We start from the raw sequence: 27,102 nt of genomic DNA, 5'->3' as shown, positions 1-27,102 counted from the left end.
AAATCCAAAAGCAGAGTTCTGGTAGCTTCTAGGTAGGTGAACAAGTAAAGATCTGGGAAGATTGCCATGATTGCCATGAAGCCTTCATGCTCTTTCCCCATACCTTGTCCTATGCATCTCTTGCATTTGGCTATTCCTGAGTTACAACCTTTTTAATGGATCAGTAGTTTGGTAAGTAAAGGGTTTTACTGAGTTTTGTAGTTGCTCTAGGAAATTACTCAAATCCAAGGAAGGGGTTGTTGCAGACCTTCAAGCTATAGCCAGTGGGTCAGAAGCACAGGATTTATGTATTGGTTTAATATGATTTTAGATCCACTAGCAAGACAAAATAAAACTTGCTTTCATAAGTAAAGTTGTTTTGATAAAAAAATAAAAGAAAATAAAAAAGTTGTTTCAGGATGTCATTATCTCATCTTTTCTCACTAATAAAAACTCAGTAGCTCAGCTGTTGAGGGCCCTGCTGGAGGCTTATCAGTAAAAATATGTGAAGAAGCAACCCTGAAAAGGGGACATTAATACAACAAATACCAAGAGTTTGTGAGGACTATCCAAGAGTGTTTAGTATGGTCAAGGTTACAATTGGCTGATCTAAATAGCCTTCTGAAGACCTTGGGGGAAGTTAGCTCCTGCCATGGTAAAACCAGCAGTGATGAAAGCCATGCAGCAACCTAATGTAGAAGATCATCTTGCCCACTTACACCTTGCCATTGTTCCCTATCACATGCTGTAGCACAGGGGAATTTTACCTTTGCACTGGTAGCTGGACATCAGTTCTTGGTTGGCTAACCTATCTCTGCTGAGTATCATTTTGCCCTGTATTTTAACCTTATAAATCTATTCCTGGACTTTGATACTGTGGACCTTTTTTCATGTTTTTGAGAAACATTTGTGTATGCTTAATTATAGAATATTCAAAACACAAAGGAAATTACAAAGAATAAATACCCTTATCTACCCTTATCCCATTTAACAAATGTTAAAATATTAAAGTATTAGATACCAAATATCAGGAGTTGAATGTTAAGTTTAACAAATTTAGAAGTTCCCTTTCCACCTCATCTGAGATAATCATTGTTCCATATTCTATCCTCATAGATTAGTTTTGCCTGTTCATACAAAATGAATCAAACATTTTGCAGTCTGGTGTTTGACTTCTTTTCCTAATGACAAAGTTGAGATTCATCCATATCGTTACATCAATCTGTAGTCTGTTCTCTTATTATGGACTAGTAAACCCCTTGTATGACTACTAAGCCTATTTGCCAGTTTGATTATACATTTTCCTCTTGATGGAATCTGTTTTTTAATTTATTTTAATTTTTTAAATTTAAATTCAAGTTAGTTAACATATTGTTTATTATTGGTTTCAGTACAATTTAGTGATTCATCACTTACATATAACATACAACAGTGCTCATCCCAACAAGTGCCCTCCTTAATGTCCATCACCCATTTAGCTCACCCCCACCTACCTCCCTTCTAGCAACCCTCAGTTTCTATTCTGTATTTAAGAGCCTGACACAGGGCTTAAACTCATGGACCATGAGATCATGACCTGAGTTGTAGTCAGTCACGTAACCGACTGAGCCACCCAGATGCACCGAGTCTGGTTTTTTAAACAACAGCCTAACTCGTGCTCAATCCCCAACACTGCTATCTGAGGGGGAGGTCTGCCTTTCTCCAGACTCACATCCATGTGGTGGGGCATCTTCAGCCATCTGTTTTACCCCTCCCAGTCATATGCACTTTGGTTTCTGGGCCCCAGGGGGGGTCCCAGGATTCCCTGGGTATCAACTGGGTCTCAAGGGATGGGGGAGGGTGGACTTCTGGGAAAGCCAGGCCCTGGACAAGGAAGCCAGATCTCTAGAGGTGGTGGCAGTGGGAGAGTATGGGCGATTTTCTCCAAGGGTGTCTTTGGCCTCCTGTCCCTGCCTCTGTTCTATGATTAACCAAAGACTTCCTCACTGTGCCCCTCCTTCTGTTACTTGAAGGCCTGAGTCATTATTTTAATTCTCCCTGAGGACACTGAGCATCCTTCAGTGCTCTATTGCTCAGCTCTTCACTTCTCCTTCGATACGCTGCTCAATGATGGCTTTTGGAATTATGCTCCTCTTAGATGGTAAGTGGGGCCTCAGAGCTGGAAGAGGTCTGTCTTGTCTCTGAGACAGACCAGAGGTCTCTATCTGGTAGGGCATTCTGGGGCTGGTGGTCAGCTCATATAGCTCTGTGGAGGAGGTGAGGCAAGGGAGTGCCTTAGTGTCTAGAGTCTGGTGTGGAAAGAGGAATGGCCTGGAATCAGGGGAGGGTCATAACCTGAGCAAAGATGAGACAAGATGGACTCATAGGCTAAGTTTGGGTGGAGAATAAACTACTTCTCCACATTCCCCAAGGCTTCCCCCCACCTTCTGTCAGGCCCCTGGTGTGTGTGTGTGTGTGTGTGTGTGTGTGTGTGTGTGTGTGTTGTATGGTTGACAGGAGTCAGCCTCAGAGCCCCAGGGGGGAAGGCCATAGAAGTCACTAGGGAAGGGAAACTTTGGATATCTCATCCTTGGTCCTTGGTTTTGATTTCAGGTAGGTTGTTCCACGACTGCCAAGAGAATAGTCCAGAAATTGAACCTGTAACAGGATCATATTTCTGTGTCATTTGAAATGATTTGTGTGTCAGTCAAAAATCAGATTCCACACAAAAATCCAGACTTTCAGCTTCTCTTGAGAAATGGGAAGGTCTGGAGCTCTGAATTCTAGACCCTGGTAATGCTTACCTCCTTTAAAAGGGCCACATTCTCTAAGTGCCCATAATTCCCTGGTACTCACACCACCCACTTCACTCACTGATGTCACCCTCTTGGCCTCTGAGACATTTCAGTCTGAGACTTTTGGCATCATCCTACTTGTCTGGTCATAGGTTCTTTTTTCAAACTCAGAAATAGAATCATCCTTTGAGGAGATTTGGGATGTGAAGCTCCCTTGCATGTGGCCATGGTAGGGTTATGGCACCTTCAACATCTGGCCTTTTCCCAGAACCCCAAGATTCAGTTGTTTGGACCTTTCCTGTCACATCCTGGCCTAATGGTTTATATTCTTAGAGCTTCCCTACTTTGGGGTTGGAGTTGACTCCTCAATCCAGAGACAGCTGGGAATTCTAGTAGAAATGGAGAAGAAACCTGCTGTCTAGGAGTGAGAGTTGTGGGAAAAGCCCTTGAAATGTAGGGGACCTTCCACTGAGGTTTTTGAGCTTAGTCACCAGAGAGGAGAATGTGAAGGATCAGGAGAGTGGGTTGGAATCCTGGCTCTACCAGGGACTTCCTGTGCAGTTCTGGGTCAGCCAACAAATAGTAAGTAATTAGTCACCTGTTAAGGGCCAGGCACTGCCTCAGGCACCAACACAAGATGGTTGCAGTCCTTGTTGTCTTAGAGCCTAGCACCAAGGAAGGGGGGCATGGGAAACACATAATAATAAATAATTAATCAAAAAATTCTAAGTCTGTTTCCCCATCTGGACCTTAGGGTGGGCCATGATGTAATTATTAATGGTGTCCCTTTCATTCTCAGAAGGTCTCAGTTTAGGAAATGAATTGTATTATCATAAGGGGCATTCTTGAGCTAACATACCATGAGGTGACAGGCTCAATTTCAGGTTGTACATGTCCTTTGAAATATCCTTGAGGGGGCATTTCTCTGGATTGTTGCCCTTTGTATTGTGGTTTGATTATTGTTGAGGAAGGGAGAGACAGGAGCCACACAGATGGCAAATCAGGAAACAAAAGAACACCCTTCTCCTGGGAAGATGAGCTGGACTGGGGTGGGCATCAAGATCCCAAAAGTCAGGTATCCAGAGGAGATGAGGCTTCTCTGACTGTTCCTCCCACCCTCACTTCCCTCTCCATATTCCTCAGTCATTGCTTCTTATTATGGGTTCAACTTGGATGTGGAGGAGCCCATGGTCTTTCAAGAGGATGGAGTTAGCTTTGGACAGAGTGTGGCCCAGTTTGGCAGATCGAGGTAAGCCCTGCCCACTCTCCCCACCCTCACCCCTTCAGCCTTCAGGCAAATGGATGAACATGGATTAGGAGGTATCTGGAGGAAGGGCAGCATGGGCAAAGTCTGACACCACTGACACCACTACTACCAACTATTCACGGTCCCAGGAAGGGTCACAAACTCTGGACAAGACACTCCTTCAGGAGGGAGATCTTGAATCTCCTCCAGACAGATCTCGCCTCATGGCATGTGACCAGTGTAAGTGACCAGTAGAGTTACCCTTGCACTTGTAATAATGTTTTGCAGTCTTCTTCTTGAAATTATTAAGAATTGATCTTAGCATTTGTGTGTGGTCATTAAGATTGATGGGGAAGTGGAGATGTGCTGGAGGCTTGGAGCTTTGGCTCACATGCAGTCTAGCCTTCTGTGGAGTGGTTCTTAGCTTCCTGCTTCCCCACACCTATCCAGTGACCCCTGCTGCCCTCAGCCCCTGGTATGAGTTAGGCAAGGTCAAGGTTGGCTGTGCACAGTTTTCCCAGTCTGTGGGGTTTGCACTGGCCCTGGGAAAATCCCTGTGCCTTGGGGAAATCAACACTAAATAGCAAACAGGTAAAGACAGGACAGGTAAAGAGGAGGATCATGGGGAGGAAAAAAAAAGGGAAAAAAACTTTTTTTCTCCCAGAATAAAAGGCCCACATTTTTATCTCACACTGGGACTGTCAATTATGTACCTCGCCCTGCTTCCAGAAACTCACATTCTCAGGTCCCAGCAGCAGGGACCCAAGTTGTTAAAGTCCCAATGTGATGCAAGTGTAACGGAAATCTGGAGGCATAAGAAGGAAGAGATCAAACCCAGGAGGGAATTCTAGGAAGGCTTCACAGAGGAGGTCAAGTTGGCAATGAGCCTGAGAATACAAGAAGATTTCATTGGCCAAGAAGTAGCATATTGAGGTCACTGAGTTCTAAGAGCACATCCGTCCCCCTTCCTCACCCAGCTGTCAGGCTGGGGCATGGAAGAAAATGCCAGATGTCAGAGTTATGGGGTTTTTTTTTTTGGTTTGTTTGTTTGTTTTGAAATATACAAGGCAAAAACTGAAGTGCCCAATCTTGGAAGGTCCAACTCAATAAATTTTTCATATGTGTATACCCAGGTAGCTGCCGCCTGGATCCAGGTACAGAAAACATCCTCAGGTCCCCTCCCCTGGATTCCCTTAGGCCTTTTCTGATCACTCAAAATCCAACAAATTCAAAGATAGCCACTGTCACACTTCCATCACCATCAGTTACACACACACACACACACACACACACACACACACACACACACATCTATAAACTATTGATTGACTGCTGTTCACCAGTATTAACAAAAAAGTAAATATATAGATTGGATGACATGCTGATTGCTACAAAGTTATTGTTTTTCCTGTTGTCTGTTGAAACACAACCCAAACACTGAAAAGACTAAGCCTATGAATCAGGAATAGATAGGGTAAAGAAAAACATGTAGATGAAAAGTTTGCTCATCCATTTATGCCAGCAGGTCCCAAACTGCTACATCTCTAACCATCTATTTAGATTTTCATCAGCAAGTGTTAGACCCACAAGGATTTCAGTCTTCCATAAAGGAATAGCTTTCTAGAAGGAAGATTTAAATGCTAACCTAATGTGGTTTGCCTGGCTAATTAGTTAAAAACACACAAATATTTGTCTAGTTTTCTCATCTGAGTGGAGAGATTGTTGGCAGACATAACATTTTTTTAAAATTAAAAAATTCTCTCCTCTCAAAAGGTTTTGTAAATAAATTTTTGCACTTATATGACTGTAGATATTGATATGGAGTCTGATGCTTTTGCTTTAAGTTGTCCAACTCAAATTGCTTATGTTATATTTAAATTATCCAATTAATTACAGAACAATATTTTTGTTTTGATACCTTATGGCTTAAAATTTTTCCATGTAGGAGTGCCTGGCTGACTCAGTCAGCTAAGCATCCGAGTTTGGCTAAGGAGATGATCTCACAGTTTGTGGCTTAGAGCGACACATTCAGCTTTGTGCTGACAGCACGGAACATGCTTGGGATTCTGTCTCCCCTCCCCTCTGCCCCTCCCCAGCTCATTCATGCTCTCTCTCTTTCAAAAATAAATAACCTTTAATTTTTTTCCAGGGCACCTGTTGGATTGAGCACTGGGTGTTGTATGGAAACCAATTTGACAATAAATTATATTTAATATAAAAAATTCTTTTTTCCCATGTAACTTGAGGTGATCTATTTCTTGGGTGGCTCAGAATGATGGTACCCCAGAAACAAAATGCACTTACTCATGGCTGGAAAATGTTTTTCTTTTGAATATATTTATTTTTGATTAATGTTAAAAAACAGCACTCAAACCATTTGTATATATAAATACAAATTTATTTATGTATCCTCACACATACACAAACAAAAAGTCCAGCATAGTCCTTCAGCACATGTGGGTTAAACTGAAGCTCTCCTTTTTGAGTAGCCTCATGAGTGGCAAATGCCAAGAGCTTCCCTCTCAAACTCTCAGTTCCTTGTTACATGGTGATACTTCCTCACTTGAAGCGCCCTGTGCCCTTACCCCTCATACAACTATATGTCATGCTTGTGCCTCCAGACTCGTGGTGGGAGCCCCCCTGGAGGTGGTGGCGGTCAACCGGACAGGACGGTTGTATGACTGTGCAGCTGCCACTGGCCTATGTCAACCTATATCACTGCACAGTGAGTGACTCCACCTGGGAATTGGGGCCCTCAATCCTCCTGTACCAGAATGTCTCTCCTTGGCCTCTAGTCCTGATTCTCCCCCCAAATGAGGGTGTGTCCATGAGTATGATCATGTGTATCTGCCCTCAGCACCACCAGAGGCCGTGAACATGTCCCTAGGCCTGTCCCTGGCAGCCTCCAACAATCGCTCCTGGCTGCTGGTGAGTTTCTCTGGGTCATAGAAGGGTCACAAGGGCAGGATCAGGGGCCAGAGGAGGCTTGGGCTGGGGGAGAAGAAAATGGAGAATTCTGGGGCCCCTTTGCTCACACAGGTCTCTGCCTCTAGGCCTGCGGCCCAACCATGCACAGAGCCTGTGGGGAGAATATGTATGCAGAAGGCTTTTGCTTCCTGTTGGGCTCCCACCTGCAGACCATTCGGACAGTGCCTGCTGCCCTGCCAAGTAGGTCCCTTTAGAGACAGCATTTCTGTTTTATACACATACTGGCACAGAGGAGTGGGCAGAGCCTGAGACTATGGTCTTGGCCTCCTGTGCTCATGGCCTCTTCCCAGAGGCCTCAGTGAGCCCAAGAAGGTCTGGGAACATGGTCTGGCCTCGTAAGAAGGGCAGCTTACAACAGGTTCTCTAAGCTGGTCGAGGGGGAAAGTTTTGGATGAGGCAGAAGGGAGCCTCAGAGTGCTGGCAGCAGGAGGCATGAGGATCTCACAGTTGCCAACAGGTGTAGAGATGCTTCTTGGGCTTTCAGAGGAAAGGTGAAAGGTGGATGGTGAAAATGTGGTGAGGATGATAGATCCAGGGATCCAAGTACGAGGCCATTCCTGATCACTCACTGATGAATTTCTAAGGGGAGAAAACATTAGGGCCATGGAAAATGTGATGCACAATTTTGTTGCTGATGTCTTCCACAGAGAGTGGTGCCAGGGACACTGAACATCATCTCTCTGAGAGTCATTCTGAATAAGTCTGTCTTCTGTGTCCTTGGGCAAGTGACCTAATTCCCTGGTTTTCATTTCCTCATTGGTTAACTGGGTCTTAATAATTGAGGTGGTTATGAGGATTGAAGGATTTAATATAAATATAAAGTGCTTAGACTTCTGCTTGGCACATAATATGCAATTACCATTATGACAGAAATTCTAGCTAGGACCATGTGTTTGGACTAGGAGGAAGATACAGATAAACTGTCTTCTCTGTGGTATCAGAAGAGATACTGGGCTCCAAGTAAGAGCAAGGGGCACTTAAAGTGCTGACTGAGAGCAATGCTTTGGACCAGAGAAGTCATGATGCCAGGGAAAAATAAAATAGCAGCATAAACAACTCACAACCAAACTGTGAGAGCAGAATCTACAGTGGGGACAGAGAGAGTGGAGGAAGGGTGTTCAGGACTTTGGGGGGTGCCGTGACCTGCCTTGGATGTCTGTGCAGCCAGGGTAGGGGATGTGGCATTTCAGCACTAGGAAGTAGATTCTTAATCTCTATGGTCTATTTAACCCATCCCTCCACCTACGTCTCTTCTGGAAAGGATCAGTTTGTTGTCTATAGTTGAGAGTCTGTTTCCTGTTTCTCTCTTTCTCTCTGTCTCTATCTCTCTTTCTTTGTGTTTTTGTTTTCTTTCTTAATATTTGGGCAATGGATTTGGGCCTTTTCTGTGGAGGGTGTTGGAAAATTGGTAATAATTGGTTCATAGACCAAGAATGACCCCGTAAGTCTGTTGAGCAGGAAGGGTTTCTGGGCCCTGAGAGACAGCTGGGCCCCACACTAGCATCTCTGATTCCTTCCTCCTTCTCTACAGAGTGTCCAAGTCAAGAGATGGACATTGTCTTCCTGATTGATGGCTCTGGAAGTATTGACCAAAGGGACTTTAAGCAGATGAAGGACTTTGTCATAGCTGTGATGGGACAGTTTGAAGGCACCAACACACTGGTGAAGATTGAATCCCCAAGACCTGGGGAGTGCTGGGCATGTGGTGGTGGCTGCCTTTGGGAAAGGCCAACCTAGGGGGAGACCTGGCATTGTTGGGGGTGGACTCAGTGGACCTGTGCCATGATAAGGCTAAGGTCTCAGTGCAGGGCTGATTTGTGCCCTTACCTGAGGAAATTCCCCTGTGGCATTTAATATGTCTTTATATGGCGCAGGAAATATAAGTTTTTTTTACTGTTAAAAAGCATTGAAAGGATTGCAAAAATAGTTTTGATATGAAATTAGACTGAAGATACCTTGGCCAAATACTTAATGATTTCTTTGTTGTGTTTTCCATGCAACTCATGATTTCTCTTATTTTATTTCTCACTAATTAGTGTACATGTGTGTATGAATTCTTGAGAAGTGAGGAAATATAGCCTACAAGTGGATTTTATACGTTATGAAAGTTTTTAAAAATCCTATTTTAACAAATATTGCAGTATTGCCAAAGTATGAAAGAAACATTATTTGTTTTTGATTTCTAGTTTTCTTTTTGGGCCAATTTCCCCCCGAGTTTTAGCCTCAAAAAACATGGAAATTGTTTGTAAATCCAAAGTTAATCCAAAATTAAAGTTTATTAAAAAATAACTCTTGAGCACCAGGGCCTTTTTCTTGGCCTTTGCAGTTCTCACTGATGCAGTACTCCAGTGATTTGGAGATCCATTTCACCTTCACCAAATTCCAGAGCAGCTCAAGTCCTCAGAGCCTGGTGGATCCAATTGTCCAAATGAATGGCCTGACGTTTACAGCCACAGGCATCCTGAAAGTGGTGTAAGTTCCGCCTTCTACCTCATGTGGACACATTGCCACACCACTTCCTCATGCTGGTCTGAACAGCCCAACTCCAGGACTATGGGAAGCTCTGGGGAAAGGGTCTATAAAGGGAAGTAAGGAGGCTGTAGGGGGAATGTTCCTCCTTGGATCTGTTCCCAGATACAGGATGGGACTCTTCTGCAGTGTTTTTTCTTTGCCTGACCTTGGATTGGCAGGACCCAGATTCCAACTTGAGCAGCTTTGGCTCAGATAATCTGAGTTCTCATTCTGGCTCCCTGCTGGTGACCTGGGAAAACCTGGGAGTTACTGACTTTAAGTCTCAGTTAACTGCCAAATGAGGACAACTTACAACTTGGTTGTAAAGATTACATGAGATAATATGCACCTCATGCATGGCATAGTCTGAGGGTACCAGGATTCCCTAGTCTCCCCAGATGACCTTCTAGAGCTGCAAATGATTTCTTTTCAAAATCAGTTTCATCTCAGGAGAGCCAACTCCCTTTCTTCCTTGACAGGAAAGAACTGTTTCATAGTAGGAATGGTGCCCGTGAAAGTGCCAAGAAGATTCTCATTGTCATCACAGATGGGCAGAAATACAAAGACCCCCTGGAATACAGTGATGTCATGCCCCTGGCAGAGAAAGCTGGCATCATTCGCTATGCCATTGGGGTACGTCCTCTTCCTCGTGGCTCTCTCAGACTGAGACTGCATCTCACCCATGCAGAAAGGCTGGTGGGCTCCTCCTCAGCTGCCTCTCTGCCACAGGTGGGAGATGCTTTCCAGGAACCCACTGCCAGGGAGGAGCTGAACACCATTGGCTCAGTGCCCTCTCAGGATCATGTGTTCAAGGTGGACAACTTTGCAGCACTCAGCAGCATCCAGAAGCAGCTGCAGGAGAAGATCTTTGCAGTGGAGGGTAAATACAGGGCGAGCTTGGTCTTGGAATCCAAAGGTTCCCAACCCGATTGTTCCCTACAGTTCTGAGGGTCCATCCCTATTCACATGTCACCCAAAATTGTGCCCCAGAACCTGAGACCCAGACTCATTCTTCTCCTTCTAAGTCCTTGTGGTCTCATGGTCCCCAAAGCCTAAGTGACCTGTTTTCCCACAGGAACCCAGTCGAGGACAAGTAGCTCCTTCCAGCATGAGATGTCACAAGAAGGCTTCAGTTCAGTGCTCACCATGGTAGGTGGAGCATATGCTTGATAAACAGGTCTCAGGCACCAATCCTGGGCCAGCCCTGTGCTGGGACCTGGGACCCAGAAGTAAATAAGAAGGAGATCCTGTCCTCAAGGTCACTGTCCGTTTAGAGAGAGACATATAGGCAGTGTATGTAGGTGCTAGGAGCACGGCAGAGAACAGGATAGCCAAGGTTCCTGCTCTCACAAAGAGCACACATACAGTGGGAGGAGGCAATAAACACAAACAAAAGATCTTCAGATTATGCTCAGTGTTAGAAGAGAGCAAGAGAGATGATCAGAGGAGGCCTGAGGAATAACAACTGAGGGTGAATGATGAGAAAGGGATAGGTGTGGAAAAATCTGGGGAGAGATTGCTCCAGGGAGAGGAAAAGGCAAGTGCAAAGGTCCTGAAGCATGAACAAGGTTACTGCACTAGGGAGATAAAAGGGACAGCATAGCTGGAGCAGGGTGAGTGAGGGGCAGCATGGAAGGAGTGGGTGGAGAGATGGGAAAGGCCAGATCATGCAGACCAAAGAAATGACAAAATAGCATGACTTATGTGAAAGTAGATGTGTGTTAAAAATATCCATAGGGATTTTCTTCAAAAGAGTTTTGGGGGTGAGTTGGAGGGACATAGAAATGAATCGAGGTTGGTAATGAATTGATCATTGAACCTGGGTACTTACGAGTTCATTGTGCATTTCTTTCTACTTTTGTATATGTTCTAAATTATCTATAGTCAAAAGTTTAGAAAGGCAATAAGCAAGGTATGCAGAGTAGGAAACACCTATCACTCCCCGAGGGAGCCAAGGAAGACCTCACAGAGAAGGTGGCTTTGAGGATGACTCTTCCCAAGAGAGGAGTTGCGTCTCAGAAAGAGAGGAGAGGTGTCCAGGTCAAACACTCGGTGTGTTCAAAGCATAGAGCAACTCCACAGGTTTGTCTGGGGAGGACCTGAGATGCCATCCTCAGGGTCTTGGTGACAGGGAGCCATCTTGGGTTGCCAGCTGGGTGATGGCTATATATTTGGTCTGAGGAAACCTAACACTGAGGAGGATGGAGAAGAACACAATAGGAGGCAGAAAGGGCAGTGGGTGAGAAGAGCTGGGACTTACTGGAGCAGTGGCACTGGGGATGGACTGAGAGAGACATTAGGAGTCAGGGATTGAAGCTGCTGGACAGGACTGGGGAAGGAAAAGAGAATTCCAAATAATGAGTGGAGTCGGCAGCAGGCATTGCTTTGGAATAGGCTGCCTTGTTTTGACTCAAAACTGCTTAGCCCTGGAATCCTTTCCTCCCAGGATGGACCAGTTCTGGGGGCTGTGGGGAGCTTCAGCTGGTCTGGAGGTGCCTTCCTGTACCCCCAAAATATGAGCCCCACTTTCATCAGTGTGTCTCAAGAGAACGTGGACATGAGGGACTCTTACCTGGGTGAGAAAAAGCTGTGGTTGGGGGCACAGGCGGGAGGAGATGAGCTGCCTGGAAAGGGCAGGAACTTAAGGGATGGGGAGGAAGATTTTGTGCTGAGGCCTGCCCTCCCCCCAGGTTACTCCACCGAGCTGGCCTTTTGGAAGGGGGTGAAGAGCCTGATCCTGGGGGCTCCCCGCCATCAGCATACTGGGAAGGTTGTCCTCTTCACCCAGGAGTCCGGACAATGGAAGCCAAAGGCTGAAGTTGCAGGGACCCAGGTTGGGTGTAGAGGAATCCAGAGTGGACCATGAGGGTGGCAGGGTGTCCAAGGATGGAGAGGGAGGAGATGAAGGGGTTTGGGGGACCACGGGGTAAGGTTCTGGTGGCAGGGGGCAGGCAGGCAGGGTGACTTCACGCTCTGCCCTCCAGATTGGCTCCTACTTTGGGGCCTCCCTCTGTACTGTGGATGTGGATAGAGATGGTAGCTCTGACCTTGTCCTCATTGGGGCTCCACACTACTACAAGCCGACGTGGGGGGGCCAGGTGTCCGTGTGCCACTTGCCCCAGGGGGTGAGTGTCTGATGAGACCTGGGCTGGGTGGGGCCTGGGAGTGGGGTGGAGGGGTTGTCTGGGTTGGGGCATGACACTGGTTTTGTTCTGCAGAGGGCTAGGTGGCAGTGTGAGATCATTCTCTGTGGGGAGCAGGGCCACCCCTGGGGCCGCTTTGGGGCAGCCTTGACAGTGCTGGGGGATGCGAATGGGGACAAACTGACAGACGTCGCCATCGGTGCCCCAGGAGAGCAAGAAAACCGGGGTGCTGTCTACCTATTTCATGGAACCTCAGAACTGGGCATCAGGCCCTGCCACAGCCAGGTGAGGCCCCTCTCTGAAGCCTCTTCCAGTTCCACCTCCTTTCCCATGTCTTAGATGTGCCTGATGTCCCTGTGCCTCTTGTCATGGACCTTAGTAGTAGCTATTCTCCTTTTAGGGGTTTATTGCCATGAACTTCACCAGGCCCAGCTAAGTGCAAATTATCTCTCTTTTGTCCTTTGGCTCCAAACAGACTCCAATCTGTTGTGGGCAGTTTAGTGGGTAAGAGATTGCAGGCCCTGGTCAAATGCCTGGCCAGTCATGTCAGCTGTGTTGCCTTAGGCAGTGACTGATTTAACCTCTGTGAGCCTTAGTTCCCCTCTATGAAACATTAAATGATAAACTCCATAGGCTTCTTGTAAAGACGACTCAATGGAGTACTAAGTACTCTGTTCATCAAATATTTATGAAGGAATATACACGTGATGAGTAAATTAACCTATTATATTTCTATTGTTATGCTTTAATTTTGTCATTAGCCTGTACCCTCACATGAATTGGACCAAAGGAGCTTGCCTCTCTCTGTCTGAGATCCCTGGGGTCTCACTACACTTGCTTTCCATTCCTACCCATTCATCTCTCCTTTTCAATTTTTCCATTCAGTTCTACTTTCATTCACTGTATTCTCCTTTCCAAATCTTTATTCTCAAACCTCTCAAATGACCTTCCCTTGACTTCCACTTCTCCTTTCCCTCTTTGGCCAGCGGATTGCAAGCTCCCAGCTCTCTCCCACACTCCAGTATTTCGGACAGTCGCTGAGTGGGGGTCAGGACCTCACCCAGGATGGACTAGTGGACCTGGCTGTGGGGGCCCGGGGACAGGTGCTGCTGCTCAGGTGATAACTCCCCACATCCCACCCTTTCCCTCTGTGTGTCCAGTTCAAAAGCTGCCGCCTCCCTTGTTCTCCTCCCCAAGGTCAGAGTCAGGTCCTCAGCCCCTCTTTGCACCCTCAGGAGTCAGCCAGTGCTGAATGTGCAGGTGACTATGAGATTCATGCCCTCAGAGGTGGCAAAGGCTGTGTACCAGTGCTGGGAAGAGGTGCCCACCACTCTGGAAGCTGGAAATGCCACAGTCTGTCTCACTATCCGCAAAAGTTCACTGGACCACTTAGGTGAGTTTCTTCCTAGTGAGTCTAGCCCCTTACCCCATAAAGGTTCCCACCCTATCGTCAGGAGAGAATGCGCCCAGGAATCCAAATACCACCTCCACATCCACCCAGCTGCCAGTGTTGGAAACCTGGGTCCCTTTTCTCCCCCTCTCCCCACACCCAGGCCATAGGTTCTATCTCCAGGGTACATCTGCCCATTTCTCCCCACTGGCCCCAGCCACCTCCTACCTTTCCTACCTATACTTTGAGCTGTTCCCATGTCTGTTTTTTGCAGCTCCCACCCTATCCCCATAGAGAAACTATAGGGATTGTTCCTAAAATGCAAATCTAGTTTCCTTACTTTCCTGCTTAACACCCTTCAACCACTTTCTTCTTGCATTTAGAAAGACCAAAATCCTTCCCTACAATGTCCTTGCTGACTTTGCTCCTCTCTGCCCTTCCAAACTCACCTCATCCCACTCTCCCTTTTTGTAAATGTGCCATCATCTCTCTCCCTTCTGGTCTTAGCCACTGTTCTCATGGTCTGGGATTTTCTCTTCCCCATTCTTCACCAACCCCTGCTCATCCTCCAGGTCAGAGATCAGACAAGGCCCACCCAGGGAGGCACCTCTGACGTCCAGCAAGCCCTCCTTGGTACAACTGAGGATCCCACTGTTGAGTTGATCATGGTGTGACATTAAGTCCTACATGCTCATCTCTTTTCCTAGACTGTGAGCTTGGGACTATATTTCTCTATCTCCTTCTCTACCTATATCCCCAGCACCTGTTACATCTCATGACCCATAGAAAGTGCGCAGCAAATATTTATTGCACGAATAAAAAAAAAGCATAGAACTTCAGAGGTTCTCTTTGACTTTTCGTCTTCTGTTTCCCATTCTCCTCCAGGTGATGTCCAAAGCTCTGTCAGGTATGATCTGGCATTAGACCCAAGCCGCCTGATTTCTCGTGCCATTTTTGATGAGACCAAGAACAGGACTTTGTCTCGAAGAAAAACCCTGGGGCTGGGGGATTACTGTGAAACCATTAAGCTGCTTTTACCAGTAAGGACTTTGGGTTCTGGGAAAGGTGGGGGGAGAAGGAGCCCAAGGATAATCTCTGGCATCTCTGCTGCCTGTTGGGTGAGGTGGAAAGGGTGGGGAGAGTGGGGCCTGAGAGAGGAAAGTTGAGGCCAGAGTACCTGGCTGAACAGCTTGCACAAAATTCTGACTGGACAGCAGGAAATGGATGCAGTTGAGAAGGGCCAGTGGTGGAAAGTAAGGAGAAGGATAGTGGGGCTTTGAAAGCCTATTCTCCCTCAGGACTGTGTGGAGGACGTGTTGAGTCCCATCATCCTACATTTCAACTTCTCCCTGGCTGGGGAGCCCATCCCCTCATCTGAGAACCTTCGCCCTGTGCTGGCTGTGGGCTCACAGGACCTCTTCAATGCTTCTGTGAGTCTTCTGACGAAATCCCAGGGATGTACTGATTTTCACTGTATCTCTGTGTGCTTCAAAACCTATTTTGGTTCCCAACCACATCAAGTCCAAATTGCCTCCACCCAGTTACCAAGGCCCTGCCTAGCTAAGACCTTTACACATGTCCCAGCTGGTGCCCACTTTATCTCAATATAAACTCTCTGGTTCTCATTTTTCAAATCCTTCCCAACTTTTCTCATTCCTACTTCTGTTCCTTTTTCCATGTGGTATCTCCTACTTGGAAAACATTTCCTTCTCTCCACCCCAAAGATCTTCTCTAGTCCCCAAAGCTCCAGTCTTATCTTCCACTCTTTTGGAAACCACATTCAGCATCTATCACTTCTCTGGCTTCCTATTACTTCATGGTGATACCAACGTTACATGACTGGAATCATAGCAATCTGCATCTACTTTTGTGGGTCCTTTAGAATTGTGGGTTCCATAAGTACAAGAACCATGTCTAATTCACCTGTAGTTTCCAGTTTTTCTAACTCCCTACCCACCCCCTTATTGTTACTTAACAGTGTTTGTTGAATAATTGTTCCAATGTGAGTTGGATTTAACTCCTCAACTAAATTCTGTGCCCCTTGAAACCAAAGTTCTTATCATTCTTTTATATTCTAACTGCCCCTTCCCCACTGCCCCACTTCTTGTCAGTGTCTAGCACACTGTTGTGTGCAGAGTGGGTGTTCAGTAATACTCAATAATGAGTATTACTCATTATTAAGAGGAGTGCTCCTAATGAGGGGAATGAAGAAAGGTTGAGACATGGATGGGAAGAGATATTCTGTTTTGCTGCAGCTCCCCTTTGAGAAGAACTGTGGACAAGATCACCTCTGTGAAGGAGACCTGAGTGTCAGTCTCATCTCCTCAGGGTGAGCTCTATCTGCTTTCATTTCTAGACACTTAAGCTTTTGGGTCTCCCATCCTCATAGGATGAGATGTACTTTTGTTTCCCTTTGGCTCTCCTTCTAACAAGACATTTTGATTGGAATGTTCTCAGCCAATAGTTCATGAGTTCCCACAGTCCCACCCCTACCCCCTATCCAATTCCAACTCATTTCCAATGGAGCCTCTTTTTCAGTTTTGTCCTTCCTCCTCCAGCCTGCAGACCCTGGTGGTAGGGAGCTCCTTGGAGCTTAATGTGACAGTGACTCTGTGGAATGAAGGTGAGGATTCCTATGGAACTGTGATCAACTTCTACTATCCAGCAGGGCTGTCCTATCGACGAGTGTTAGGAACCCAGGTAAATAGCTCCCTTGGGCTCCAGTTGCTGGGATCTCTTCCCTGCTCTGGGTTATAGTAGTTTTCTTTTAATTCTTCTCTGGTGAAATATAAACACACACACACACACACACACACACACACACACACAGACATACACAGACACACACATACAGAGTTCCAGAGTCAGAGAGGGATGGAGGGAGGGAGGAAGGGAGATAGAGTGAGAAGTGCATAAAGCTTATGTATGATGAATAATATTAATGAAATGTCTATGTAATTAGCATGAGGTCAAGAAATAATACACTGCTGGCACCCCCAGATGTCCTCCCTGTGCCTTTCCTTATAACCTCACTCTCTCCCCAAAGGTAATCACTAAAGTATATTAGGAACTGATGATCACAGTAAGAATAGTGATTGCCGTTTCTTAGATAAAACCAGTGAGTTTTTGCCAATATTTGAAATTTATATGAATGGAAACATGTTATATGTTCTCTTGTGTATTTATTCATTTCTTCAACATATGTTTGTGAAATTCATCCATGTTGTTCCTTGTGGCTGTAAAACACTTTTATTGCTATCTGGAATCCCTTTGTATGACTGTACCACAACTTATTTACCCATTTCACAATTGATGGTCATTTGAGTTGTTCTCTGATATTGGCCATGACTATTCTTGAGCATGTATCTTGGTACACATATGCATAATATTTGGAAGATGTATGTCAGTTATGGAATTTCTGAATCATTGAGTATGCATATTTTCAATTATAAGTAAAGTCAAACCATTTCCACCTATTTGCACTTCCATCACCTGTGGCTTTCCATCCACTCCAACACTTGGCATTGTCAGACTTTAAAATTTTTGTCTATCTGTTGATACCTCCTTGAAGTTTTAATTTACATTTATTTAATGAAGTTGAGCAAATTGTAATCATTTCCTGGTCATTTTGATTTCTTCTTTTAGGAAGTGCTTGTCCAAGTCTTTTCCTTATTCTTCTACTGAGTTGTCCATACTTTTCTAGTTGTTAAGAGCTCTTTAATATTCTTGTTACTAATACTTTTCCAGTTATATGTATTAAGTATATTTTACAGTCCTGTTCCCAGTCTTTTCAGTCTCTGTATAGTGTCTCTTGATGAGCCAAATGTCTTAATTTGATTGTGGTTGAATTTTATCAAATATTTTCCTTTGTCGTTTTTTTTTTTTTTTTTAATGTGTGGATCTTGTCTGAAATGCTTCCCTACTCCAAGGTTATGAAGATAATCCCCTGTATTATCTTTTAAAAGCTTTATAATTGTGCCTTTTCACATTAAGAATTTTTATCTAGCTGGAATATTTTAATGTATGGAGTGAGGTAGGGATCCAATGTGTTTTGCTCTTTTGTTTGTTTTATTTTGTTTTGAATAGGCCGATTTTCCTAAGACCATTTTTTGAAAAGTCTGTCCTTTTCCCTACTGTTCTGCAATGCCCCACTGTTATATATCTAGCCCACATATGCACATGGGTAACATATTTGAATTTCTTTTCCTCCTCTGGAAGCAACCACACCAGCGCCCACTGCGACTGGAATGTGAGGCAGCGCCCACAGGGAATGAGAGCCTGAGGAGCAGCAGCTGTAGCATCAACCATCCCATCTTCCACGAGGGCACTAAGGTGAATGCTTCCCCCCAAATCCTCATCACTCTGCTCCTTTGTCCTTACCCATTTTCTTCCCTCACTCCCCCATGACTTTCCTTATCCCCATTCTTTCATTCTTTTCCTCTCAGGGCACCTTCCTAATCACATTTGATGTCTCCTACAAGGCCACCCTAGGAGACAAGTTGTTTCTGAGGGCCAATGTAAGCAGGTGAGTCCAGGTGTATCCCTCACTCTTCCATCTTATGCTCCAGTCAGAGGTTTCTCTCTTGGATTCCTTCCCAACTGGGCTCCCCCCCCTCTCTCTCCAGTGAGAATAATAAGCCTACATCCAGCAAGACCACCTTCCAGCTGGAGCTCCCTGTGAAATATGCTGTCTACATGGTGATCAGCAGGTATTTAATACCTGCCCTCCCTTGACCTCTGACCTTCCTCTAAGCCTAGTACCTCCCATGGCTGCCCAGCCTGCTCTTGAAAGGGTGGGTATCTAAACTGTCCCCTCTGATTCCTCACATGGAAATACTTGTGACCAGCCGTACATTTATCTATAATACCATCTACCATACAGTTCTTGCTTCTTCTCTGATGAATTGGCCTACTATTTGGATGCACATTTGCCACCATTGTGCACTCCTCTCTCTTTCTCTAAGATGGAGGCTTCCTTTAACATGAAGCCAATTCTGGTTTTGGTGCTAGATATGAATGTGCAGAGGTGAAACTAACTAGGTTAAGATTGAGGCTTTTTTAGCACTCTGAAGTGGGGAATATGGTTTGTCACCACACAGAGGAAATAAAGGTCAGGTTTTCACCAAACCAGAAGGAGAGCAGAGGTGTGAGAAACTGCTGGGAAAGTCTCTAAGAGGCCAAGGCTGCAGCAGGCCACAGGAGAGGCAAGTGCAGGGTTGTTGCTCTCAGTTTTGAAGGTGGGTGGAGGAGCAGGGGCAGGTCAGGCTGGAAGCAGGGCAAAGAGCCCTGAATACCTCACCAAACTCCAGAGGCTTAGTGAGTTGGTCAGAAGCTTATAATATTGCCATGGGACAGAGTTTGCTACTGTTGTTGCTGCTGCTGCTGACACATGAAATTTTAGGGGAACTGGGTTGGGGGTGCTGATCAAACAGTGTGTCATTGCCCTTCCAAACTCTGTGTCCTAATTTCCCCTTCTAACCATGGGAGAACAGTGAAACTTGTAATTTAAGAGCTTCCAGTTATATATACTTATGATATGACAGGCATTTTAAATGTACTTGACACATATCTACATTCCTTTAATCCTTCGAATAACTCTATGACATAGTTATTGTTAACCACCCTTTTTTAGCAACAAAGAAATCAAGAGGTTAAATAACTTGCCCCTGTCAGTCAGCTGGGAAGTGATAGCACCACGAATCACTCAGATGGTCTGACTCCAGAGCTTGTGCTCATGCCCATATACTACTGTGCCTCTCCAAGGATTGGGAAAACTGAGTGATTTACTGAAATTTGAAAAGAGAGTTAGAACTGAAGTTTTAAGGTGAAAAAACTGAAGCACAAAGAGAAACATTTGGGATCAGGAGCATAGAGGAGGGCAAACACACTGAGGGAAAAAATAAATCCTAACATTTATGTCATTGCTGCAAACTGCCTCACAACTCTATTACAGGCGCTATTATTAGCATCCTCATTCTAAAGAGGAAGAAACTACAGGGCTCCAGAGAGGTTTAGTAGCTTGCCTTAAATTAGTTGGGTAGGAAGTGGTAGACTGAAATGTGAACCCAGATGGCTTGGCTCCAAAACCTGTGTTCTTAATCGTCAAACTGACAGTCACATCTGTGGGAAAACTGGGGTGGGGGGCGTGGAGTTTCCGTATGGCTGGCCTGGCTTCTGTACACTAGCTGCTGGTGAAATGTGCATGTCCCGTTGCTTGTTTGCTTGATTCCACTGAGACCTTAGATGATAACTCTGGAAAGACAGGGATTATGGCTTGTTAACTGTTGTATCTCCAGAGTCAAGCACACAGCCAGTCACAGGGTAAATGTTTACTGAAGAAGGCCATGGATGCATGGATAGATGGATGGAAACCCACCTGCAGCCTGGGACATTTATGTCTGCTCCAGGGTCTTGTGTTCATGCACCATCCTTTTTCACATTTACTTAGCTGCCCCAGGATAGCCACATTTATTTTATTCTTTCCATCTGGAGGGGCTTGCACTGCATTTTTTCCTGAGTGATCCAACCAAGATTCCCTTGAGTCCCCTTAGGCTTTTTTGTTCTGGCAGTGGCCTCTGCAAGCATTACCTAAGGCCAACCACGTACCTACTAGAGGAGAAAGCCATGTGAATGCCTTCTTCTCGTGGGAAAGTGTTTAAATGTTATAATAAGTAATGTTTAAGTTGGGCCTTTAAGTGACATTTTCCAGAAGGGGAGTGGTAATTACATTCCAAGCAAAAGAAAGAACTTGAACAAAGTTATGGGAACTTGAAAGAGCCAGGGTATCAGAGGGCAACCTAGCAGTTCTGGGTGACTGGGGCAAAAGTCATGGGAGAAGGGCTGAAGCTGAGTCTGCAGAGGCATGCGGGGACTGTAATTATATCTCTGGGCATTCTTCTGGGCCCACAGAGCCTTTGGAAGACGACTGGGGCAAAAGTGAGGATGGCTCCGTAGCTGTTTCTCACCAACAAGCCCTCTCTCTCCAGGCAGGAAGAATCTACCAAGTACTTCAACTTTTCAACTTCTGGTGAGAAGAGCAAGAAAGAAGCTGAGCATCGTTATCGTGTGAGAAGCCAGGGAGCATCCATATCTTCCCTCCCATGGTGCTGCTAATGTTTGGAGCTTGTGGAAAAGAGACAGACAGTGTACCTGAGGGCTAGAACCAGGAAAGGAGTAGGATTTGGGATGCTCTAGGACCACAATAACGTTCTGTCTCAATTTTCTGCAGGTGAATAACCTGAGTCAGCGAGATCTGGCCATCAGCATTCATTTCTGGGTTCCTATCCTGCTGAATGGTGTGGCTGTGTGGGATGTGGCTGTTGTGGCCCCTTCACAGGTGCCTGCTTGCCTTTCCTAATGCTCCGGAGTCTGACCCACAGTGCCCCACACCGTCTTACCAGTGAAATGTTGATCATTTTGTGGCTATTTTCTCTCTCTCACTAGAGTCTCCCCTGCGTGTCAGAGAGGGAACCTCCCCAGCATCCTGAATTCCTGACCCAGATTCCAGGGAGTCTTGTACTGGTGAGAAAGACCCTGGATTCCCATTGCAGGACCAGCTGTATATTGGGGTATATAGGGAAATGCACTTGCTGGGTTGCAGATGTATACATATGTCCTATAATTTTTCATCTGTTCTCGACCCCAAGCCTGACAGAGTTTATTTTCTGCTGTCGTTCTTGCCTAAACTAAGACCCTCTTCAACTTCATTCCTCTCCTGTCCCTAGAACTGCTCCATTGCTGATTGCCTGAGGTTCCGCTGTGACCTGCCTTCCTTTGGCATCCAGGAGGAAGTTGAATTCATCCTGAAGGGCAACCTCAGCTTTGACTGGGTCAGCCAGGTGTGTAGGCCCAACAGGAGAGCCCCCCCTTCCCCCCAGGATTCAGGTGCCACCAGATGACGTCTGTGTCCATCCTCCAGCCAGGACATTTCTTGAACTCTGTGCCTTTCCCAGTGCTAGTTCCTCATCTGTGCCCCCTCTGTTTTGTAGACATTGCAGAAGAAGATATTGATTGTAAGTGTGGCTGAAATCACGTTCAACAGGTCCATGTATTCCCAGCTTCCAGGACAAGAGGCATTCTTGAGTGCTCAGGTAGTGACTGTGTGGTAGGCAGTGGCCAGGCTGGTAAGAGGGCTCCTAATGCAAAATCTGTGGTGCCTTATGGGAGACTCACAAGCCTGGAGGGAGGAAGGATGAAGGTCTCTCAGCAGGAGGGTTGTCCTTACGCCCATGAGTTTTTCTGTATGTCACCCCTTGGAGTAAAGGAAGGAGGGGAGAGAGCTAAAGGTTGGGAAACCTGGGAAGAGTCTGGGACAGCAAAAAGTCTGATGCTTTCTAATTCCCAAATTAGATGGAGATCATGCTAGATAAGCATGAGGTGTATGATCCCATTCCCCTCATTGTGGGCAGCTCTTTGGGAGGACTGCTGCTGCTGGCTCTCATCACAGCCATCCTCTACAAGGTGAGTGTTTTAATCCCACTCTCAACACCAGCAGCATACAACCCAAGCCCTCTCAGAGAAAGGATGGTATAGTGGAAAGAACTCAGACAATGGAGCCAGGCCAGCCTGTGTGTGCATTTTGGCTCTGCCTTGCTCACTCTTTAATGTCAAGCAATTTGCTCTACTTCTCTGAACTTGTTTTCTCATTTTTGAAATGATAATCATGCCTATATCTACAAAGTAGCTGAAGTGAGACAGAAACGAGGACAGGGTATGTGTATAGGCCTGCCTATGAATCTATGCTGTTTTACTATAGGTTATATGCATAACCATTGTGCTTGGCACACAGTAGATAATACACAATAGCTCTTGTTCACATAAGTGTTCTGGCACAGAAATGCAAGACAACTTCTCTTCTCCTTCAGCCTCTTCCTACTCCCAACTTTCTTCCCTGCCCTCTTACCCAGCTTTTCTGATTTACTTCCCCTCACAGCTTGGCTTCTTCAAACGTCAGTACAAAGAAATGCTGGATAACAAACCTGACGACACTGCCACATTCAGTGGGGAAGATGTCCAATGTGAGGCCTCAAATTTGCCTTTGTCCTAATAATTCACTTTTCTGTTTGTATCTACCCCTATTGGCTGGGCTTGACTTTGCCTACAAATCTATTTCCATGGGAATAACTTCTGTATAGATATGTACTGGACTGAGCAACTTACCAGGTGCTAAGCCACTTTCTCAAGGTATTTGAAAGGTTTTTATATTTTAACATATTTGTCAGAGTTCTTCAGTGATGACTCACTTTTTACAAAAGCAAGCATTATGCCAGCATAAATTTTCATATATAAGAATTGCCATATTAAATAAAGATGTTTATAAAACATTCTTCTTTAATCAAAGAGCTTTAATTTAGGGACCTGAGTGCTATTCTAGGAAGAGTTGAGGGACCCTGCTTGTGGGCCTAGAAAACATTCACTCACTTTTTCAGGTGATTGAGGCCTGAGATAATCTTTTTTTTAATGGCACTATATATGTAGCATCAGGGGAGTAGCCAAAGGAAGAACTCAATGTGTCTGTTTCTCATGGGTTTCAGCACAGGCTTCAGGCTCTTTGGTAATGTCAAGTGAGCAGACTGTCCTAAGAGGTGAGTGAAATTCCCTGAACTTGTTTGAACCGATCTCTCCCTTGAATGAGATCCCCAGAGGCTAGGAGAGCCAGGCTTCCAGAAAGGAGCATATGATTTCCCAAACTAATACAGAAGACTCATTAAGGGTGGTCATAGAGAATAGCTAAAATATTCCAAATCCAAAACTACGTCATGAAGACCCACAGATAGGGCTGTAGTTCCTCTGTTTGAAATCAGGGTTGTTTCCAAAAACCAGAATTCACAAAAGCTGTGAATATATGTCAAGAGACAAGTGGTACTTCAGAGTCTGCAGCCCTTAGTTTCCAGGGACCTCTGAGGAGGGCCCTTATTTAAGTCTTTTAATATCTGAGAATCTCATTTCCTCGTCTGGAGAAGGGGAACCAAAATTATATCTTGTTCCCAGAGTTACTGTGAGGTTAGTGTTATGTGAAAGACCTTTACAGGCTATAGCCCTAATTATCAATAGGTGAGAGAAAAGGAGGATGGAGATCTCCTACCTAGTCATCAAGGATGTTCCCTGGAGCACCTCCCAAATCATGGCCTTGGGAAGAGCATGTAGACCACAGACTGCACTGTGCGCATGCACCCAGTGGAACTCCTTGTAGGCCCCTCCAGCAGCTATCCTGGTCCCCAGAGAGCCTGCGGACACACAGTTTTCACACCTTTATTGGGGCTGGGGGCATCCACTGGGGCCTCAGGGCCATTCACTGTTCATAGCCGGTGGGCAGAGGGTTGACACGGGGGTTGTGGAAAAGAGTATGGTTGCCGTCTCCCCAGGAGTAGGGCTGTGAATAGACGGAGAGCAGATTGTCAGCGAGGTCCCGGCCAGGGGGTCCCCCAGCACCCCTTGCCCGTCTGAACCATGCTCCCGCTCTGGGGGCCAAGGCTTCAGGCCAGCATACCTTGGTGCGGATACGGAGGTGGTGGTATGGGATGAACTTGGGGCGTTCACGATGGCCCGCGTGGAGCCAGGAGTTAAGGGTGCAGAGGGCCACACTCGGGAGCGCCAGCACGAAGGTCAGGAGGCGCCAAGTGCTGGCTACAGCAGGGTGGGGGGAAGGCAGAGATGAGAGAGAGGTGGGGAAGGGAGGGCCTCTGAAGGTTACAGTTAAAGGGTGGGTGGGGGGGAGGCGGAGTGGGGGGCGGTCCTCAGAACCGCGGAAGGCCAGACAGGTGGGAGAGGGGTACAGGTATGTAAGCCACAGGGTCAGGCAGCAGCCCCACTCACCTCCTGCCCCTCCATGGTCTTCCTTTGCTGTGCTTGCCAAGCCCCGACTCAGGGACCTCAGAGGCAGAGCCATTGTGGTGAGAGAAGCTGGAAACAGTGAACTGCCCTTTCACTCTCCTTCACCACGGCCTAGATTCCACTCCCTTCTTTTTGGGCCAATCACCTGTTGAGTCTGTAACATGGGTGGCTATTTTTAGGGGGTTTCTATATTTAAAATGAGGCCTTTACTGGCCTGAGGTCCTTCTCTCTAGACATCTGCCATTTGGTGCCTCTTATTTTGATAAGGGGACATTTAAAAACAATATGCCGTTCTTTTTACAGTTGCAGGGAACTATTTCCTTCAATATTCTATTCCCAGTGGGTGTCACACAGCAGGTTTTTAGTATTTGTAGATTGAATAAAGTGACCTTTTGAATCTCAATTTTTTAATCTGTAAAATGTATAAGAATTTATACCTTAAATGAAGTTTATGAAGTTTAATCAAAGTAACATAGGAATATGCCAGCATAGAGTCTAGCACATAACAGTAGCTCAGTATATGCATTAGTCACAATATTTTACAAAGAATAGAACTCACTCTAACTGGTTTTTAAAAGATAAGCAATTGAGAATCTTAGGTAGCTCACAGTACCTCTGGTATGGCCAGAAAGGCCAACAATCTGTGCAGCCAAAAATAAACCATTCTGTGGGCCAGCTGCAGTGAGACACCACCATAATTTGCACTGCTATACTCCAGATGCCAAAAACTTCACCCATGCTTCCCTGGAAAAACAGATTCTTCCACCCTCACACCCTCTGGAAAGTGGATTTTTCATGAATTTTGCATCCTTGGGTTGGTGTCTTCTCAATCAGAGAAATCATGTGGACCCCAGTTGACAATAGGTCATTGCCTGTACCCCCTAGCTTCAAGAAAGGCTTGGAAATTGAGTTTGCATTCTGCCTTAAGGAGACAGGAATTATATCTTGAAGAAAATCCCCAAATACAGGAAGAGTATTCAAAAGACACTGGGTGCAGTGCCCGGGTGGCTCAGTCAGTTAAGCGTCCGACTTCAGCTTAGGTCATGATCTTGCAGTTTGTGAGTTTGAGCCCTCACTGGGTTCTGTGCTGACAGCTCAGAGCCTGGAGCCTGCTTCAGATTCTGTGTTTCACGCTCTCTGCCCCTCCCCCACTTGTGCTCTGTCTCTCTGTGTCTCTCAAAAATAAATAAAAACATTTAAAAAATTAAGAAAAAGGTAGCCACAGACTTGACAAGTATCTACTGCTAAGTATGTTATTTCAAGCTGAAAAATCTGATTACATGGAGGAAAAAGAAAGCCTGGGTAGACCCGTGTAAGCCCTGTATCAAAGCAGGTCATTAGAAATATACAAGACAGCAGAGTTGATTTCTGCCTGGCTCACTCTTCTGTCCTCAGCACTAGCACAGAACCTGGCATGAAGTAGTTGTTCTAAAAATATGTATTTTTTGAATGCTTGAATGATGTTACACTGGTTAACCCTATATAAATGCCTTTGCCAAACTACAATCCTACAGGATATCTCCAGCTTGGATCAGGACTGATGTGATGAACCTAATATGAATGTAATATATAAAATAAAACATGATTTTTTTGTATCTAATCTGAATTACAAAAGAAAAATGAAGAAGGTACATTTTTAGGAAGGGGCTCCATACTTATTCCTCCTGTTGGTTTGAAACTGAACACTAGCTTCTACTTAACTTTCTGAGGCTTTTTTTTTTCCTAAGTAACCTTGTTGAACATTCAAATGGTATATAGTGTTTCTAAATTTTTCCTGAGCCCTCACTGAGCTATAATGGAATTCTTCCTATGACTGCTTTTTCCCATTTGGACTTTGGAATTGCTACTGAGAAGATGGGCCTTATTCCAGTTCAGGTTATTTGGCATTTCCCTCCACATACAGTCTCCTCAGCTTATGATTATGGCTTCTGGAGAAAGCATATGATCAGGGGTACTTTTACTTGAAAACATTCTACGTTATTCTCCCTCCATTCAGCTTTGTTGGTCACTGCCTAACAATTGCCTGAGTGTTCCCATCCCTTTGTCTCAGCTTGGAAATTTCCAGGAAGAGTTTTCTTGCTGGTACTTGGTGAATGCCCCTAGAGATGCTACCATCTTCTGCTACTGTCACGCTCATGTGATGCACCTATCCAGTACCCAGTTTTCTATTTAGGTAGTCTGTGCTTTCCTAGATTGCCTGCATTGCCTGGGTTAATTCTACGAAATTCTTGTTATTTA

At 45.5% G+C, this 27,102-nt stretch overlaps 2 protein-coding genes across 5 annotated transcripts; one reads left to right on the top strand and one right to left on the bottom strand.

The window, feature by feature from the left end:
• Positions 1 to 1,989: 1,989 nt before the first annotated feature.
• Positions 1,990 to 23,354, top strand: LOC109261011 (integrin alpha-D-like). Of its 4 annotated transcripts, XM_019439519.2 has the most exons (30): positions 1,990 to 2,119; positions 3,897 to 4,002; positions 6,621 to 6,724; positions 6,857 to 6,927; positions 7,053 to 7,167; positions 8,519 to 8,649; positions 9,314 to 9,459; positions 9,978 to 10,131; positions 10,228 to 10,378; positions 10,574 to 10,647; positions 11,945 to 12,074; positions 12,189 to 12,331; positions 12,483 to 12,623; positions 12,717 to 12,926; positions 13,628 to 13,758; positions 13,877 to 14,034; positions 14,917 to 15,071; positions 15,330 to 15,461; positions 16,287 to 16,360; positions 16,590 to 16,731; positions 18,250 to 18,363; positions 18,477 to 18,556; positions 18,657 to 18,740; positions 21,018 to 21,096; positions 21,260 to 21,367; positions 21,475 to 21,552; positions 21,756 to 21,869; positions 22,020 to 22,121; positions 22,381 to 22,491; positions 22,964 to 23,354. In XM_019439519.2, exons 1-30 carry the CDS (start codon positions 2,086 to 2,088, stop codon positions 23,075 to 23,077), a joined length of 3,486 nt encoding a protein of 1,161 aa, XP_019295064.2. In that variant the 5' UTR covers positions 1,990 to 2,085; the 3' UTR covers positions 23,078 to 23,354. The 4 variants fall into 4 exon arrangements, with proteins under 4 accessions (XP_019295064.2, XP_053750523.1, XP_053750524.1 ...); XM_053894548.1 differs by lacking the exon at positions 18,657 to 18,740; XM_053894549.1 differs by lacking the exons at positions 11,945 to 12,074; positions 12,189 to 12,331; positions 12,483 to 12,623; positions 12,717 to 12,926.
• Positions 23,355 to 24,268: 914 nt separating this feature from the next.
• Positions 24,269 to 24,980, bottom strand: LOC109261012 (cytochrome c oxidase subunit 6A2, mitochondrial). Its single transcript, XM_019439526.2, has 3 exons — positions 24,847 to 24,980; positions 24,521 to 24,657; positions 24,269 to 24,403 (listed from the first exon to the last, which is right to left on the bottom strand). The coding sequence occupies exons 1-3, from the start codon at positions 24,917 to 24,919 to the stop codon at positions 24,323 to 24,325; spliced, it is 291 nt and encodes a 96-aa protein (XP_019295071.1). The 5' UTR covers positions 24,920 to 24,980; the 3' UTR covers positions 24,269 to 24,322.
• Positions 24,981 to 27,102: the final 2,122 nt, after the last annotated feature.

Source organism: Panthera pardus, unplaced genomic scaffold (genome assembly GCF_024362965.1).
Source record: "Panthera pardus isolate Hobbes unplaced genomic scaffold, ASM2436296v1 HiC_scaffold_5, whole genome shotgun sequence".
Taxonomy (NCBI): Eukaryota; Metazoa; Chordata; class Mammalia; order Carnivora; family Felidae; genus Panthera; species Panthera pardus.
The sequence above is the reverse complement of the archived record's forward strand: the minus strand, read 5'-3'. Positions and strand labels throughout refer to the sequence as shown.